Raw genomic sequence first — 17492 nt, 5'->3', positions numbered from 1 at the left:
CTACCAAAACAAATCAAAGTATCAGTCTCCAGCACATAACACTGCAGGTCAGGCAGCATCATAGAGAGAGGAAGAGTTAATGCTTCAAGGCTAGGACCTTACATCAAAACCAAGAAAGGGAAAAAACAAATCCATTTTTAGTAGCAAAAAATGTAGTGATGAACCTCTGAAAATTAAAAGTATTGGCTGCAATGTTTAGAATATTAGGAACAGGAGCAGGAGTAGATGTTTCAGTTCCTAGTGCCTGCTAAACTGCTCAGTGGAATCACTGATCATATTTTACCTCAGGGACACTTACTTACACAACCCTATATCATGATTCCTAAAATGGCCCTTAAGATGTGGTATGTCACCAAAGACTAGCAAATTTCTACAGCTGCATGGTAGAGGGCATTCGGACTGGTTGCATCATAGCCTGGTATGGAGGCTGCAATGCACAGGATTGCAAGAGGCTGCAGAGGGTTGTGGACTTACCCAGCTCCATCACCTGTCCTGAATTGCAGTCCCCTTAACCTGGGCCGGTTCTAGATCGACCAGACATACACAATCCTTTAAAAGTAAGAAGGATTTGTATGTTCAAATGAAATCACCTGACATTCTACTAAGCTTTGGAGGGAAAGGACAATCTACTTTCTGCCTGCTAATAGGACAAAACTCAGATCATTAGAATCGATCTGATATCCTTTGTTACATTCCCTTCACCACAAATACATCCTTCCTTCATTTAGAGTCAGAATTAGATTTAAGTTCACTGGCATGCAGTGAAATTTATTAACTTTACGTCAGCAGTGCAATGAAATACATGAGAAATAAATATAGAGAAAAAAACTGAGTTACACTGAGTATATATATGTCCTTTAAATAGTTAAGTTAAAATAAGTAGTGCAAAATAACAGAAATAAAAAAGCGGTGAGGTAGTGTTCATGGGTTCAATGCTAATTTAGAAATCGGATGGCAGAGGAAAAGATGCTGTTCCTGAATCACTGAGTGCGTGCTTTCAGACTTGTGTATCTCCTTCCCAATGGTAACAGTGTGAAGAGGGCATGTCCTGAGTGATAGGGATCCTTAATGATGGACACCTCCTTCCTAAGGCACCACTCCTTGAAGATGACTTGGCACTGTGGAGGCTGGTACCCGTGATAGCGCTGACTAATTTTACAAGTTTCTGCAACTTATTTCAATCTTGTGCAGTAGCCCCCCCACCCCCCCACACCATACCAGGTGGTGATGTCGCCAGTCAGAATGCTCTCCACAGTACATTTGTAGAAGTTTTCAGGTGTTTTAGTTGATAAATCAAATCTCTTCAAACTCCTAATGAAATATAGCTGCTGTCTTGCCTTCTTTATAGCTGCATCGATATGTTGCATCTAGGTTAGGTTCTCAGAGATACTGACACCCAGGAACGTGAAATTGCTCACTCTCTCCACTTCTGACCCCGCTATGAGGATTGGTTTGTGTTGCCTCCGTCTTACCCTTTTGGAAGTCCACAATAAGCTCTTTGGTTTTGCTAATGTTGAGTGCAAGATTTTTGCAGCAGCACCACTCAACTAATTTGTATATCTCCCTCCTGTACTCCCTCTCATCACCATCTGAAATTCTGCCATCAATGGTTGTATCATCAGCAAATTTATAGATGTTGGTTGAGCTATGCCTAGCCACACAGGCATAGGTGTGAGAGAGTAGAGCAGTGGGCTAAGCACACATTCCTGAGGTGGACCAGTGTTAATTATCAGCAAGGTGGAGATGTTATTTCCAATCTGCACCAAATGTGATCTTTCAGTTAGGACGTCGAGGATCTAGTTGCAGACGGAGGTACAGAGGCCTAGGTTATGTAGCTTTTTGATCAGGATGCAGGAATGATGGGGTTAAATGCTGATCTATAGTCAATAAACAGCATCCTGACATAGGTATTTGCTTTGTCCAAGTGATCCAAGGTTGTGTAAAGAGCCATTGAGGTCGCGCCTGCTATAGACCTATTGTGGTGATAGACAAATTGCAGTGGCTCCAGGTCCTTCCTGAGACAGGCGTTCTTTCAAAGAGCAGTTAGAGAGCAGACATGGACAATATTCCAAATAAAGTTGCACCATGGTGTTGGAATTGGCTTATTATTGTTATATGTACCAAGGTACAGTGAAAGGTTTTGGTTATCTGCCATGCAGACAGATCATTTCATACAGAACCATACTGACATAGAGAACAGAATGCAAAATATAATGTTGTAGAATACAGTCTGGTTTTATATATTTCCCATAAGACATCTTTGCTCTTCCGATCAGATCCTTTTATCAGAACGGCCAACACACAATTTGCCTTACTAGGACTCTCTGTGAATCACATACAAGGACACCACCCATGTTCACGTGAATGAACTTCCACCATTTATAAAGATAGAACTTCTCCTTTTGATCCATTAGACCATGAGACATAGGTGCAGAATTAGGCCATTTGGCCTATCAAGTCTGCTTTGCCATTCAATTATGACTTATTTATTTTCCCTCTCAACCCCATTTTCCTGCCTTCTCCCTGCAATCTTTGACACCCTTGCTAATCAATAAATTATCAACTTCCCCTTTAAATATACCCAATGACAGCCTCTATGGCCATCTATGACAGTGATTTCCACTGATTCATCATTTCCGTCTAAAGAAATTCTCCTCATCTCTATCTAAAGGGGTGCCCTTGGATTCTGAGTCGGTGTCCACTATTGGAAATAGGATATTTCCTCTTCATATCCACTCTAACTGGGCCTTTCAATACTTGATGAGATTTCAATGAGTTCCCCCCCCCCCCTTCATTCTTCTAAACTCCTGCAAGTACAGGCCCAGAGCCATCAAATATTTCTGTTAACGATTTCAATTCCAGGATCATTCTTGTAAACCTCGTCTGGACCCTCTCCAATAATTGCACATCCTTTTTTAGATAAGGGGCCCAAACCTGCTCACAATACTCTGTGTGGTCTGACCAATGCCTTAAAAAGTCTCAGTATTACACCCGTTTTCATATTCTAGTCCCCTTGAAATAAAAGCTAAGATTGTATTTGCCTTCCTTACTACTGCCTCAACCTGCAAGTTAATCTTTAAGTATTCCTGCACTAGGGCTCCCAAGTCCCTTTGCACTTCCAATTTCTGAATTTGCTCCCTATTTAGAAAATAACTTACACCTTTTTTCCTTCTACCGAAGTGCATGACCATATGGATCTCTACAGTGTATTCCATCTAAACTTTGCTCATTCCTTTAATCTGTCCTTCTGCAGACTCTCTGCTTCCTCAACACTTCCTGCCCTTCCACCTATCTGTGTACCATCCGAAAACATGGCCACAATGCTATCAATTTCATCATCCAGGTCATTAACATATACTCAATTGCCACACTATTAGGTACTTCTTGTTGTTACTTCTGCTGCTGTAGCCCATACATTTCAAGGTTCAATGTGTTGTGTATTCAGAGATGCTCTTCTACACACCACTGTTGAAACGCGTGGTTATTTGATTAACTATCACCTTCCTGTCAGCTTAAACCAGTCGGGCCCTTCTTCTCTGAGCTCTCTCATTAATAAGGTGCTTTTGCCCACAGAACTGGCACTCACTAGATTTCTTTTTTGTTTTGTGTTTCATGTCATTCTCTGTAAACTCAGAAGACTCTTGTGCATGAAAATTCCAGGAGATCAGCAGTTTCTAAGATACTCAAAACACCCTAGCACTAGCAATCATTCCAAGGTCAAAGTCACTTAGATCACATTTCTTCTCCATTCTGAAGTTGGTCTGATCAACAACCTTGACCAAGAATGCATGCTTTTATGCATTGAGTTGCTACCGCATTAACAAGTATGTGTACAGGTATATCTAATAAAGTGGCCATTTAGTGTATATCTAACATTCCTCACCTATTTACTCGATATATCTGCATCCTCCTCAAAATGCACACTGCAACCAGCTTTGCACCCTCACTGAGCCTTCAAACGCTAGCACACTTAAGACCATAAGACATAGGAACAGAAGCAGGCCATTTGGACCATTCAATCTGCTTCTCCATTCCATAATGGCTGGTTTATTATCCTTTTCAACCCCATTCTTCTGCCTTCTCTTGGCTCCATCATTCAAATCAACTGAACAACTGAAGCCAGCACTGATCCCTGAGGCACCAACGGGTCATAGCATCACAATCTGACAACAACCCAATTATTCTATACTCTGCTGTCGATTAACTAACCACAATCCATATGCATACCCATAATCCCATGTAATTTTGTTCAATTACTTCTTAAGTGGCACCTTCCTTAAGTTTTTCAAATGGTCCAAATGTGTATCAGCTTAGTTTTATTACTATTCTGTTAGTTATGACTTCCAAGATCCCTAACAGAAGTTACAGAAGACTAGGTTGATATGATCGGATCTCCTACCACTGACTCTGCCAAATCCTATGATTTTCCCAGTGCGCTCATGCCACTTTCTCAATAATACCTTCCTACATTTCCCCACTCCTGATATCAAGCTAACTGATCTACATCTCCCCGTTTTCTTCTCTCTACCTTCTTAAACTGGGGTAGCTTTCGATAACTTTCAACATACTTATCTAGAACCTATAAATCCAGTGCATCTACTATCTCTGAAAACTCCTATCTGTACAATGTGTTACAGCATTCACATTTGGAAGAATCCCTTACAACCTTGCATTACCGTAACTAAACTAAAAGGGCTGAAATTCAATTGCAAAATTCAAAACTTGAAGAATTTTTAAAAAGCAGATTAAGGACAAGGAAATATTTATTATGAATGCATTAGGTAGTCATACTAGATACCTCCTGTACCTAATAAAGTGGCCACTGAGTCTACGTACGTGGACTTCTGATGCTGTAACCCATCCAATTCAAGGTTCAACGTGTTGTGGGTTCAGAGATGCTGTTCTGCACACCATTGTTGAAATATGTGGTTATTTGAATTACTGTCACCAGTCTGGCCAGTCTCCTCTGACCTCTTTCATTAACAAAATGTTTTTGTCCAGAGAACTGCTGCTCATTGGATGTCTTTTTTTGCACCATTCTCTGTAAACTGTAGAGATGCTGTGCTTGAAAATCCCAGGAAATCAGCAGTTTCTGAGGTATTCCAACCACTCCATCTGTCACCAACAATCTTTCCATGGTCAAAGTCATTTAGATCACATTTCTTCCCCATTCTGATGCTTGGTCTGAACAATAACTGAATCTTTTGACCAAATCTTCATGCTTTTTTACACTGAGGTTCTGTCATATGATTGGCTGATTAGATAATTGAATTAATGTGCAGGTGTACCTAATAAAGTAGCCACTGAGTGTAATTATATTGTAAGCAAATTTTTAATTGTAAACCTCAGTTCATAAAATGGATACTCACGTGTGCAGGAGGGAGGCTCTGGTACAAATGTATTGTTTCCTCTACATTCTATCACACTCTCGCCGACCATCTGAAAACCTTCAGCACAGCTGTAGCTGATAGTCTCCCCATATGAGTACATTGGACCGAATCCTGCCTCTATCTGCCCATCCGCTGGCAAGTCAGGAGGATGACAAAGAACAGCTACCAAAAAAATCAAAGCATTAATCTCCATCAGGTAACTGACTATACTGAGGATATAGGCACTATTATCCATTTGCAACACATCAGACTATTAGTGAGCAACACACACAAAATGCTGGAGGAACTCAGCAGATCAGGCAGCATCTATGGAGGGAAATAAACAGTTAATGTTTTGGCCTGTGACACTTCATCAGGACTGGAAAGGAAGGGGGCAGAAGCCAGAGTGAGGAGGTATGGGAAGGGGAAGGAGTACACTAAGAGGTGATAGCTGAGTCCAGGTGAAGGGGGAAAGGAGTTGAAGTAAAAAGCTGGCAGGGGACAGATGGAAGAGTTAAAGGACTGAAGGATAAATCTGATTGAAGAGGAAAGTGGACCACACGAGAAAGAGATGAAGAGGAACACCAGGGAGAGGCATTGGCAGTGAGGAGAAAAGGTAAGAAGCCAGAGAAAAGAATTGAAGAGGAGGAAAGGGGGAGGGGAAAAGAAAAAAAAAATGAAAAAATCAATGTAGGCTGACGGCTACCCAGATGGAATACGAGTTGGTGATCCTCCACCCTGAGAGTGGCCTCATTGTGGCAGATAAGGAGGCCATGGATCGATGTTGGAATGGGAATGGGGGTAGGAATTAAAGAAGTTGGCCACCTGGAATTTCTGCTTTTAGTGGATGAAGTGGAGAACCAGTCCCCAACAATGTAGAGGAGGCTGCATCGGGAGCACTGAACACAATAGATGATCCCAGCAGATTTGCAGGTGAAGTGTTGCCTCAGCTAGAAGGACTGTTTAGCACCCTGAATGGAGGTAAGGGAGGAGGTGAATGGGCAGGTGCAGCTTTTCTGTTGCTTGCAGTGATAGGTGCCAAGAGGGAGATTAGCAGAAAGGGATGAATGGACAAGGGAATCACAGAGGAAGCCAGCTATACATATGTGCCCAAGATGTTTGCACTGTACTGTAGGTGAGGACAAGAGGAACTCTATCCCTGTTAAGGAAGCAGGAAGATGGGGTAAGGTGTGGATGCTTGGAAAATTAAGGAGATGCAGGTGAGGGTAACGTCAATGGAGGAGGAAGGGAAACCCGAAGCTATTATTCTGCCTGCTATTCTTCCATTATAAAATATGTTTGTGAAGATCACAAAATAATTTTAAAACAGAAATCATCCCAGAATTAAGAGTTATTGGCGAAGCACAGGTTGCTCCTGAAGAGAGCACATGTGATGATCCAATGACATCTTGACCATGAATGCTCCTTTTCCAATGCCCTCTTTGCAGGATGCCAGTGTCATAGGATTCCTGGTACTCAGCTCTTTCCAAGCTGGCTGAGTAACCAAACACACGGAATCATTTTCAATGACAACCACCAAGATCAGTTTTTACCTAACTTGCTAAATGAAGAGAGAAACACACTTGTACATTGTGTTTTATAGGATAGCTTTTATATTTATCATGTTTTGTTTGTGTTTAATGTGTTCTTGATGCTGCATCATTCCAGAGTAACAATCACTTTATTCTCCTTTACACCCGTGTACTGAAGGATGAAAATAAACAGTTCTGAATCTGAATCTTTTTATACACTTTCACTGTGAATGATGACTGATTGTGCAAATAAGGAATGTGAACATACAGCAGGTTACTAATTGGTTGGTATCTGTATCCACTTGTCAATTCTGTACAAAAGTAAATGAAGTGTGATTGAGGAACGAGTGCAAATTATTAAGAGTCCAGTTAATCGGCAGCTACAATTCCCACTACAGGTTGAGTACCCCTTATCCATAATGCTTGGGGTAGGAAATGTTTAGGATTTTGGATTTTTTTGGATTTTGGAATACATAGTGAGATAGCTTGGAATTACCATCATTTCTGACTCTAAATTTATGTGCTACTTGTAGGCAGTCTTTGTCTTACATTTGTTTATCACACATATGTACTTACCAGTAAAAATGATTACATACCATTAATAAAAAGAAAATATAATGTGCGCAGGGTAACTAAAGCAGCACAGAAACATCAGAAGAATGCCTGAATCTGCTTTTGAACAATAAACAACGGCAGGCTTTCAGTCTCCATTTTGGAAGTGCAGTCCAGAGTCCCTTTGGCAGGAATGAAGGAAGGTCCCGCCAAATCGTCTTGGCCCCAAACATTGACTGTACTTTTTTCCATAGATGCTCCCTGGCCTGTTGAGTTCCTCCAGCGATTTGCGTGTGTTGCTTGGATTTCCAGCGTCTGCAGATTCGCTCTTGTTTGTGTCCTAAAATGTTGAGAGTGTGTCTTCAGGCTCTAGTATCTCCTCCTTGATGGTAGCAATGAGAAGAGGGCATTTCCTAGGACCTTAGTATAGGTAAAAATGCAAAAAAAGATGAAGTTCACGCGTGGAAAAAAAAGTCATGAAGAAATGGTCGTGATAGGATTGTTCTACTTGGGAATAGTGTGGACTTGATTGTCTAACTGGCCTCCAGCCTTGTTGCAAGAATGAATATAAGTTACTGAATACATTTATTATTTCTTTATAACCACTTCCACATCATCAAGTGAGGATCACTGTCAAACAGAGGATTAAGGGATTGCTTCAGGACATGTACAAACTAATTTGTAGTAAGTAAGTTTCACACTGCAGTATTTTACCTTTGCATTCTGGTGGCACATTGTTCCATTCCCCAGTCTCTGTACAAACTAGTTTGGCTGCACCAATCAATGAATAGCCCGCACTGCAGGAGAATTTTGCAACCATTCTGTATTCCCAGTGCTGTCCATAGGGTGGTGATGGAGCTAGACTGTTATTAATCAATGGAAGGTCTGCACATGTGATGGCTATGGACAAATGAAATACAATTAATACTTTGAAAAATACATAAAATGCAAACATCAACTTCAGGGATTAAAACCATTCAGTTCAGAAGCACCGTAGACTTTGGGAAAAATAGGAGAATAGATAGCTGCACCATTCTTCTAAGAGCCAAAGCATAAAGACTTGACTCCAGCCAACATAGCTCTCCAGATCATTGAGGCACGCAAGCCTTCAAATCTCACAACAAGGCTATAGTTCTTTTGGATGACCATCTCTCCTACCTACTTGTATGTACCTACCATTCCCTCCTCATCTGACTCCACCTATCTGCCACTGTCCTTTTTTCCTATGCACTGTTAAAAAGTCATGCTATTTTACATTGAGATCATCGAAACATGGTTCAAAGCTTCAATGGAAATGTGTCAGATAAAGCTAAACATTTTGTAAAGAAAAAGTCATCATCCACTTTTCTGGATTTACAAGGGCCAGGAAGTAGACAATTACATTTCCGTGCAAAAGGTACAAGGAGGATAAAAGAATTTTGTTTTTAAAAAGAAAGAATAGTTATGATGCAGAACTTAACACATTCTTGGGAGAAAGGAAACAGAATCATCAGTGATTTTAAAAGGGAATTTGATAAACTCTTAAGAGAGAATAATTTTCAGTGATGAAGGTTTTGCTCTATAAAGGAACCACAGTAATTCTCAATGCTATGAAATAAAAAGTACCTCCCTTCATTCTGAACCTCAGTTCATGAAATGGATACTCACGTTTGCAGGAGGGAGGTCCTGGTACAAATGTATTGTTCTCTCCACATTCTATCACACTGTCGCCGACCATTTGAAAACCCTCAACACAGCTGTAGCTGATAGTCTCCCCATAGATGTACGTTGGGCCGAATCCTGCCTCTATCTGCCCATTCTCTGGCAAGTTAGGAGGATGACAAAGAACAGCTACCAAAATAAATCAAATTATCAGTCCCCAGCACAGAACACTGCAGCACCTGTAGAGAGAGAAACTGTTAATGCTTCAAGGCTAAGATCTTTCATCAGAACTGGGAAAGAGAGAAAACAAATTAGCTTTCAGTAGAAGAAAAGGTATGTAGGGATGAAAAAAATATCTCTGATTCAGTGAGGCAAAGTGACTTAATGTCGCAGTGGGAATAAATTGTTACATTGGTTTAAATGAGGTGTAGTGAAAAACTTTGTTTAGCCTGCCATGTATACTGATGACTTCATCACATCTGTGCTTTGAGAGTTTATAGGGCAAAACAATGAGAGAATGCAGAATAAAGTGCTACAGTTACAGTGCAGGCACACAATAAGGTGCATGGCATAACCGGATAGATTGTGAAGTTAATAGTCCATCTTACAGTACTACTGAACTGCTCAACAGTCTTACAACAGTGAGACAGAAGCTGCCCTTTAGCCTGGTGATAAGGCTTTCGTATATTACAACTGTTACTTCTAATTGCTGCTACACTATCACATTCCTCTGCTGAGGTTAAAGGACTATGTATGTGCATGGTTGGGAGGGAGGGAGGAAGGGGCTTGGTTTGCTGTTGTTGTTTTGCTGCTTGCTGTGTTCTGTTTTGTTCTGCTGAGCATTGTGGGCTTGCTATGCCAGCACCAGAATGTGTGGCACACCCATAGTGTGTTGGCTATTAACACTAATGATGCATCTCACTCTGTATTTGTATGTTTCGATGTAAAGGTGACAAATAAATTTGAATCTTGAATTGCCAGTTGAGGGATGACCAAACACACTCTTAAATCCTACTTTCACGAGCAATGTGCTTGGCAGGAACAAGTTGGGTTGAAGGGCCTGTTTCCATGTTGTAGGACTCTGTCACTCAAGTCTGACCCAGTCACTTTGGAACGTCTATTTATTTATTTAGAGGTACAGAACAGTAACAGGCCTTTCCAGCCCAATTAGCCTGTGCCACCCATGTAACCTCCCAAGCCATGTCTTTGGAATGCATGAGTAAATCACATGGTGATGGGGAGAACATGTGAACTCTTCAAAGACAGCTGTACGGGTTGCCGTCACTGTAATAACATTACGCTAACTGCTACACAACCATGCCATTCCAACATATCGCATCTGTGTAACCTCATTTTTGTTAGTACGTGAAAGATAGTTACTAGAATCAAAGACAGCCCTCTCCACAGCTGTTCCATCACTGAAAGGAGCATTCAAGATTCAGAAACTGCACAGAAACTACCCCTCAGCCTCTCATAGCCATCACCCTGCAGTTACGAGTGTGTTACAGTAAAGAATCCTTTCACTTCCGGCATATAATCCTAAACTAAGCAATCTCACTGAAGGTAATCAAGAACACATCCAACCTAACTGCAGCTAAACAAAACCATGCTGTAATGTGATTAAATATGAGTGGTGACACTACTGCTATGACAAAGAACTACTTTTGAAAGATTTTTTTAAATTACACTTACTCAGCAATTTTGTAAAAATTTACTCATTGTGGGACAAAGTGGCTCAGTTTATGGAATCACTAACTGGGATCATTACACACTGAGGCTGTTATTACTCACTTCGGCCACTACATGTCACTGGGCCCATTATACGTCACTGGAGCTGTTATTGTGCACCAACAGCTTGGTTACTGAACATACCTTTGCATTTTGGTGGTGGGTTGTTCCACTCTCCAGTTTCTGTACAAACAAGTCTCTCTGCACCAATCAATGAGTACTTTTTATCACAAGAATATTTTGCAACCATTCCATACTCCCAATACTCTCCGTAGGGTGGTGATGGAGTCTCGCCATTTCTAATGGGTGGAAGATTAGCACATGTGACAGCTGTGAATAAATGAAACAAAATTAATGCTCTGAACATTTGGCTGGATAAAAATTTCACTTTCAGAAATTAAAATGTGTTACTTCAGAGACACTACCCTGACAAACCCTGCCCCAATTATGTGGTGTCAACTTTTACATTTCAATTGAGGTAATTCAGACTTCAAGAACATATGACAATGAACCGGCTTTAACTACAATCACTGTTCCCTCTAAGCTGGGCAGGTTCGTGGCCGCGCTGTAACTGAAATGCTTCCTCGCACATAGCCTTTGTTGCCACGCAGCTGGAAAAAGATATCGGAAATAAAGTTTATGAGACGTCAAAGATATTCTTTGTTGTACTGTATCATTATATCCTTCAATTAATATGTTATTTTTCAGTTTTCATTCTGAATATTCATAGTATGCATATTACAAAGTTCTATGCAGTTTTCAGTCTGTGTAATGAGTGAAATGAGCATGGCCTCAGAATATATAGAGTAACTCTGCCACTATCCAAGATTCAGGGAATGAGCTTATGGCTTTTAACCCGTCACTGGTTGCACATAAGTTTGCAAGCTCTTCAACATTCTGTCCAAACAACGCATACAAAATGCTGAAGGAATTCAGTAGATCAGACAGTATTTATAGAGTGGAATAAACAATCAGCATTTCAGCTGATACCCTTCATCTGGACAACGTCTAAATAACCAGCTCCACTGGGACTCAACAGATAAATCCTCCAGCTAGGAGCTAGGTTATCCATACCAGAACCACTACTGTCCTTAAACAGAAAAGAACATTTTAAAACAAAGATCCCAAAAACATGTCAAAGGGGGCATTGCAAAATTGAAATGCAAGCCAGTTACAATGAATATAGAATCCTACCTTCACATGCTGGAATTTGACCACTCCAACCATCAGCTGTGCATAACTGGTAGTTCCTACCTACCAACATGTACCTAAAGGAAAGGAAGAGACGTTACTGTAGAAAAACTCAGACAAAAAGCACCTATTATAGTGTAACCCTGCTGTTCTGGTTATGGATATATGCCACAAATCATTACCAAAAGTACTTGACCCATTTCCTTTCTCGATCTCTCTATCTCCATCTCTAGAGACAGTCTATCTACTGATAAATTTTATGAACTCATTGATTCTCACAGCTACCTGGCCTATACTTCTTCCCACCCTGTCACTTTTAAAAATGCTATCCCATTCTCTCAGTTCCCAGTGTCTGCCAAATCTGGTCTCAGGATGCGGCTCTTCATTCCAGAACTAATGAGATGTCCTCTTTCTTCAAAGAAAGGGGCTTCCCTTCCTCCACCATCAACACTGCCCTTACTCGCATCTCTTGGCGTGAGGTAATGTTACAACTATTTAAGACCTTGGTCAGACTGTGGAGTACCAAGTTCTGGTCACCTCACTACAGTAAGGATGTGGATACTAGAGAGAGAGTGCAGAGGAGATTAACAAGGATGGTGCCTCGATTGGCGAATAGGTTGAGTCAACTTGACCGCAGGGAACCGTACTCTCTCCGGTCCTGTTCACCCTGTACACATCAGACTTCCAATATAACTCGGAGTCCTGCCATGTGCAGAAGTTCGCTGATGACACGGCCATAGTGGGGTGTGTCAGGAATGGACAGGAGGAGGAGTATAGGAAACTGATACAGGACTTTGTGATATGGTGCAACTCAAACTACCTGCGTCTCAATATCACCAAGACCAAGGAGATGGTGGTGGACTTTAGGAGATCTAGGCCTCATATGGAGCCAGTGATCATTAATGGAGAATGTGTGGAGCAGGTTAAGACCTACAAGTATCTGGGAGTACAGTTAGACGAGAAGCTAGACTGGACTGCCAACACAGATGCCTTGTGCAGGAAGGCACAGAGTCGACTGTACTTCCTAAGAAGGTTGGCGTCATTCAATGTCTGTAGTGAGATGCTGAAGATGTTCTATAGGTCAGTTGTGGAGAGCGCCCTCTCCTTTGTGGTGGCGTGTTGGGGAGGAAGCATTAAGAAGAGGGATGCCTCACGTCTTAATAAGCTGGTAAGGAAGGCGGGCTCTGTCGTGGGCAAAGTGCTGGAGAGTTTAACATCGGTAGCTGAGCGAAGGGCGCTGAGTAGGCTACGGTCAATTATGGAAAACTCTGAACATCCTCTACATAGCACCATCCAGAGACAGAGAAGCAGTTTCAGCGACAGGTTACTATCGATGCAATGCTCCTCAGACAGGATGAAGAGGTCAATACTCCCCAATGCCATTAGGCTTTACAATTCAACCGCCAGGACTTAAGAACTTTTTAAAAGCTATTATTAATGCTTTTTGAGATAGTGATTTAGATGCATATCATATTTTTTTACTGAGTTAAGTATTGTATGTAATTAGTTTTGCTACAACAAGTGTATGGGACATTGGAAAAAAGTTGAATTTCCCCATGGGGATGAATAAAGTATCTATCTATCTATCTACCTATCTTTTCTCCTTGAAGTGACAGAGGATGAGAGGTGACCTGATAGAAGTGTATAAGATAATGAGGGGAAATGACTGTGTGGATAGCCAGAGACTTTTTCCCAGGGCTGAAATGGTTAACACGAGGTGAAGTTTTAAGGTGCTTGGAAATAGGTACCGAGGGGATGTCAGGGATAAGTTTTTCACACAGAGAGTGTGGATGCATGGAATGCACTGCTGGCAGCAGTGGTGGAAGCGGATACAATAGGGTCTTTTAAGAGCCTCTTGGATAGGTACATGGAGCTTAGAAAATTAGAGGACTATGCGTTAGGGAAATTCTAAGCAGTTTCTAGAGTAAGTTACATGGTCAGCGCAGCACTGTGGGCCGAAGGGCCTGTAATGTGCTGTAGATTTCTATGTTCTATATTCTTCCATTTCACGCACATCTGCCCTCATCCCAATCTCCCACCACCTCACACATTCTTGTCCTCACCTACCACCCCACTAGCCTCTGCATCCAGCATATAATTCTCTGCAACTGCCACCACCTCCAATGGGATCCCACCATCAAACTCATCCTTCTCTCCTCTCTCTCTTTCTGCTTTCCACAGGGATCACTCCCTATGTGATTCCCTTGTCCACTCGTCCCTCCCCACTGATCTCCCCACCCCCCAGTATTTACCCTTGCAAGTGGAACAAGTGTCACATTTATCCCTACACCCCTTCTCTCACTACCATTCAGAGCCCCAAACAACTCTTCCAGGTGAGGTGCTTTTTTGTGTGGCCTCCTGTATATCAGTGAGATACAACGTAGATAGGGAGACTGCTTCACCAAGCACCCACACTCCATCCGCCAGAAAAAGCGGGATCTCCCAGTGGCCACACATTTCAGTTCTACTTCCCATTCCTATTCCAACATGTCAGTCCATGGTTTCCCCTACTGCCATGATGAGGCCACATTCAGGTTGGAGTGTGGGTAGCCTAAAACTTGATGGCAAGAACATCGATTTCTCTAACTTCCAGTGATTGCCCCAACTCCCAACTCCTTCACCATTCCCTATTCCTGTTTTCCTCTCTCACTTTATCTCCTTGACCTGATAGAGGTGTATAAGATGATGAGAGGCATTGATCATGTGGATAGTCAGAGGCTTTTTCCCAAGGCTGAAATGACTAACAAGAGAGGGCACAGTTTTAAGGTGCTTGGAAGTAGGTACAGAGGAGATATCAGGGGTAAGTTTTTTTACACAGAGAGTGGTGAGTGTGTGGAATGGGTTGCCGGCGACGGTGGTGGAGGCGGATATAATAGCGTCTCTTAAGGGGCTCCTGGATAGGTACATGGAGCTTAGAAAAATAGAAGATTATGGGGTAATTGCAATCTATAGTTTTTAAAAAATTATTATTGCAAGGTACTGCTGCCACAGCACAACAAATTTTACAGTAACACACACAAAATGCTGGAGGAACTCAGCAAGTCAGGCAGCATCTATGGAAATGAACAAACAGTCAACTTTTCAGGCCACGACCCTTCTTCACAACTGAGAAGGAAGGTGGAAGATGCCAGAATAAAAAGGTGGGGGAAGGGAAGAAGGCTAGCTAAAATGTGATAGGTGAAGCCAGGTGGGTGGGAAAGTTCAAGGGCTGGAGAAGAAGGAATCTGATAGGAGAAGAGAATGGACCATCAGAGAAAGAGGAGGAGGAGAAAACACAGGGGAAGTACAAAGTAATAGGTAGCTGAGAAGAGATAACAGGTCAGAGTGGGAATAGAGAAAGGAGAGGGGGGAGGGAAATTTGTTTACCAGAAGGAGAAATCAATGTTCACGCCATCAGACTGGAGGTTCCCCAGACGGAATACAAGGTGTTGCTCCTCCACCTTGAGGATGGCCTCTTCTTGGCACAAGAGGAGGCCGTGGACCAACATGTCAAAACGGGAATGGGAATTGAATTTAAATGCTTGGCCACCACAGAGTTCCACTCGTGGCAGATGGAGGTGCTTGACGAAGCAGTCCCCCAATTTACGACAGGTCTCACCAACGTGGCCGTATTGAGAGCAACGACACAATAGATGATCCCAGCAGATTCTCAGGTGAAGTGTTGCCACACCGAGAAGAATTGCTTGGGACCCTGATTAGAGGTGAGGGAAGAGGTGTATGGACAGCCATAGCACTTAGGCACCTCTCAGGGAAATTAGTAGGGAGGGATGAATGGACAAGGGAATCACGAAGGGAGCAATTCCTAAGGAAAATTGGGGGGGCGTGGGTGGGAAGGTAAAAGATATGTTTAGTGGTAGGATCCTTTTAGAGGTGGCATACATATACTAGTGATATTAAACCTGATTCTGATTAAAACATTAATATGACCAAATAATTGTAAAAATAAAGGAAACATCCCTTAAATATCTATTTAACACTGTATGCTTACCCTGAATCACAATAAAAAACAGCTTTACTTCCAAAAGTTGTATTTGGTGCCCAAGAATATCCATGTATTATCTCTCCTGGATTACCACAGTTCTTCACTACACAAATCAAAATGGGAGATGGTAAGGGGGTTGTAAAATACTAACATCGCCAAGGCATCTTCCTTAGAATTGCAAAACATTTTGCATCTTAACATTTTCCAAGCCCGCATATGTGGAAATTACAGTATTATTAATAATAATAACGTATTCATAGAGCACTTCTTATACAAACAATGCAGTTCAAAATGCTTTACAATGCATAAAGTGCAAACATGAAAATAAAAGACTAAAGGATGTTAGTTAAAAATTAAGATTAAATAAATAGGTTTTGAGCTGATGTTTAAGTGTCAACTGAGTCTGCATCCCTTATAGTTTAAGATGTTGAAATTCGACAGTTTAGGAGCATAGTGGTTCCTAAGGTTGTCACAGCTGGAGGTGGTAGTGGGGATAAGCTCACACTACCTATAAAGTGCTCTAAATGGCGTGCAACTCCAACAATGTGGTGAACTACATATACCTGGCTGGACTGCTCCTGTGGCTCCTCCCACAGACCCCTGTATAAAGGTGATTGAGGCCTGAGCCCGGCCTCATTCTCCAGGATGTAGTGTTGTTCATTCTTCCAGTCAATAAAAGCCAGTATCTCGCTTCTTACGTCTCAGAGTGAGTTATTGATGGTGCATCAAACAGCCTCCGACAACCAAGTCCAACTCTTGGCCTTCACATGTGGCTTTGCTACTAGGCCCAGTGGAACTGTTTCTACTGACAAAAGAAGGGGCAAAGACAGACCACTGGCTTAAAATACTCAGTTGCTTTGAGCAACCTGCTTAGGAGAAGGAAAATTCTGATTTTAAACCTCCACTGCCTTGCGGCTATACCTACACATGGGAAAGGCTTCACAAGTAAACCCAAGGAAGAAATCCAGAGCCAGGGTCCCCAAGGCAGTTTGATGTTGTTTACAACTTCACTCTGGAAACCTCAGTGACTACACTTGTGCCAAGCTGTATCAGCGCTTGCCCTTCCTTTGGACTACATCAGTGATGTGGAGAGGGGGAACCCACCGTATGGGTAACAGCCGGTTCTTCAAATCTTCTTGCCCAAGCTTGTGCCCTGGAGAGGAGACAGTCCACCAGAGATGCAAGCCTATGATCCTCTTGGATTGACAGCTGCCTACTACTACTAGAAGCTTAGTTCAAAAAAGCTGGACTGCTAATTATCTTTTGAGGGAAATTGTTTCCATTTACGAGACAGTGGAAGGAGGCCTGAGAGCTCAAGCAGGATTATAAAATGAAAAGTCATCATTTCCTGTGACAATTATGTTCCACAATTGTCACTTTGAAACTGATAAGCTGTTTACAAGTCAAGTTAAGTTTATTGTCATTTAATTAAAAACATGTATAGTGCCAAACAAGACATTTCTCTGGACTAGGGTGTAAAGCACATTAGTACACATA

General features: G+C 41.9%; 1 protein-coding gene across 1 annotated transcript in view; it reads right to left on the bottom strand.

Annotated features, from left to right (window-relative positions):
* Positions 1-17492, bottom strand: part of LOC140717071 (C4b-binding protein alpha chain-like) — a 76139-nt gene that overhangs the window by 35045 nt on the left and 23602 nt on the right. The window contains exons 3-8 of the mRNA XM_073030252.1: positions 16002-16098; positions 12017-12090; positions 10967-11152; positions 9101-9283; positions 8168-8353; positions 5370-5552 (exon numbers count right to left, since the gene is read on the bottom strand). Of these exons, the coding sequence (XP_072886353.1) occupies positions 5370-5552; positions 8168-8353; positions 9101-9283; positions 10967-11152; positions 12017-12090; positions 16002-16098 (909 nt within the window). The remainder of the gene's footprint in view (positions 1-5369; positions 5553-8167; positions 8354-9100; positions 9284-10966; positions 11153-12016; positions 12091-16001; positions 16099-17492) is intronic.

The sequence above is a fragment of the Hemitrygon akajei genome, chromosome 27 (genome assembly GCF_048418815.1).
Source record: "Hemitrygon akajei chromosome 27, sHemAka1.3, whole genome shotgun sequence".
NCBI lineage: Eukaryota > Metazoa > Chordata > Chondrichthyes > Myliobatiformes > Dasyatidae > Hemitrygon > Hemitrygon akajei.
This window is presented reverse-complemented; position numbering and strand designations above follow the sequence as displayed.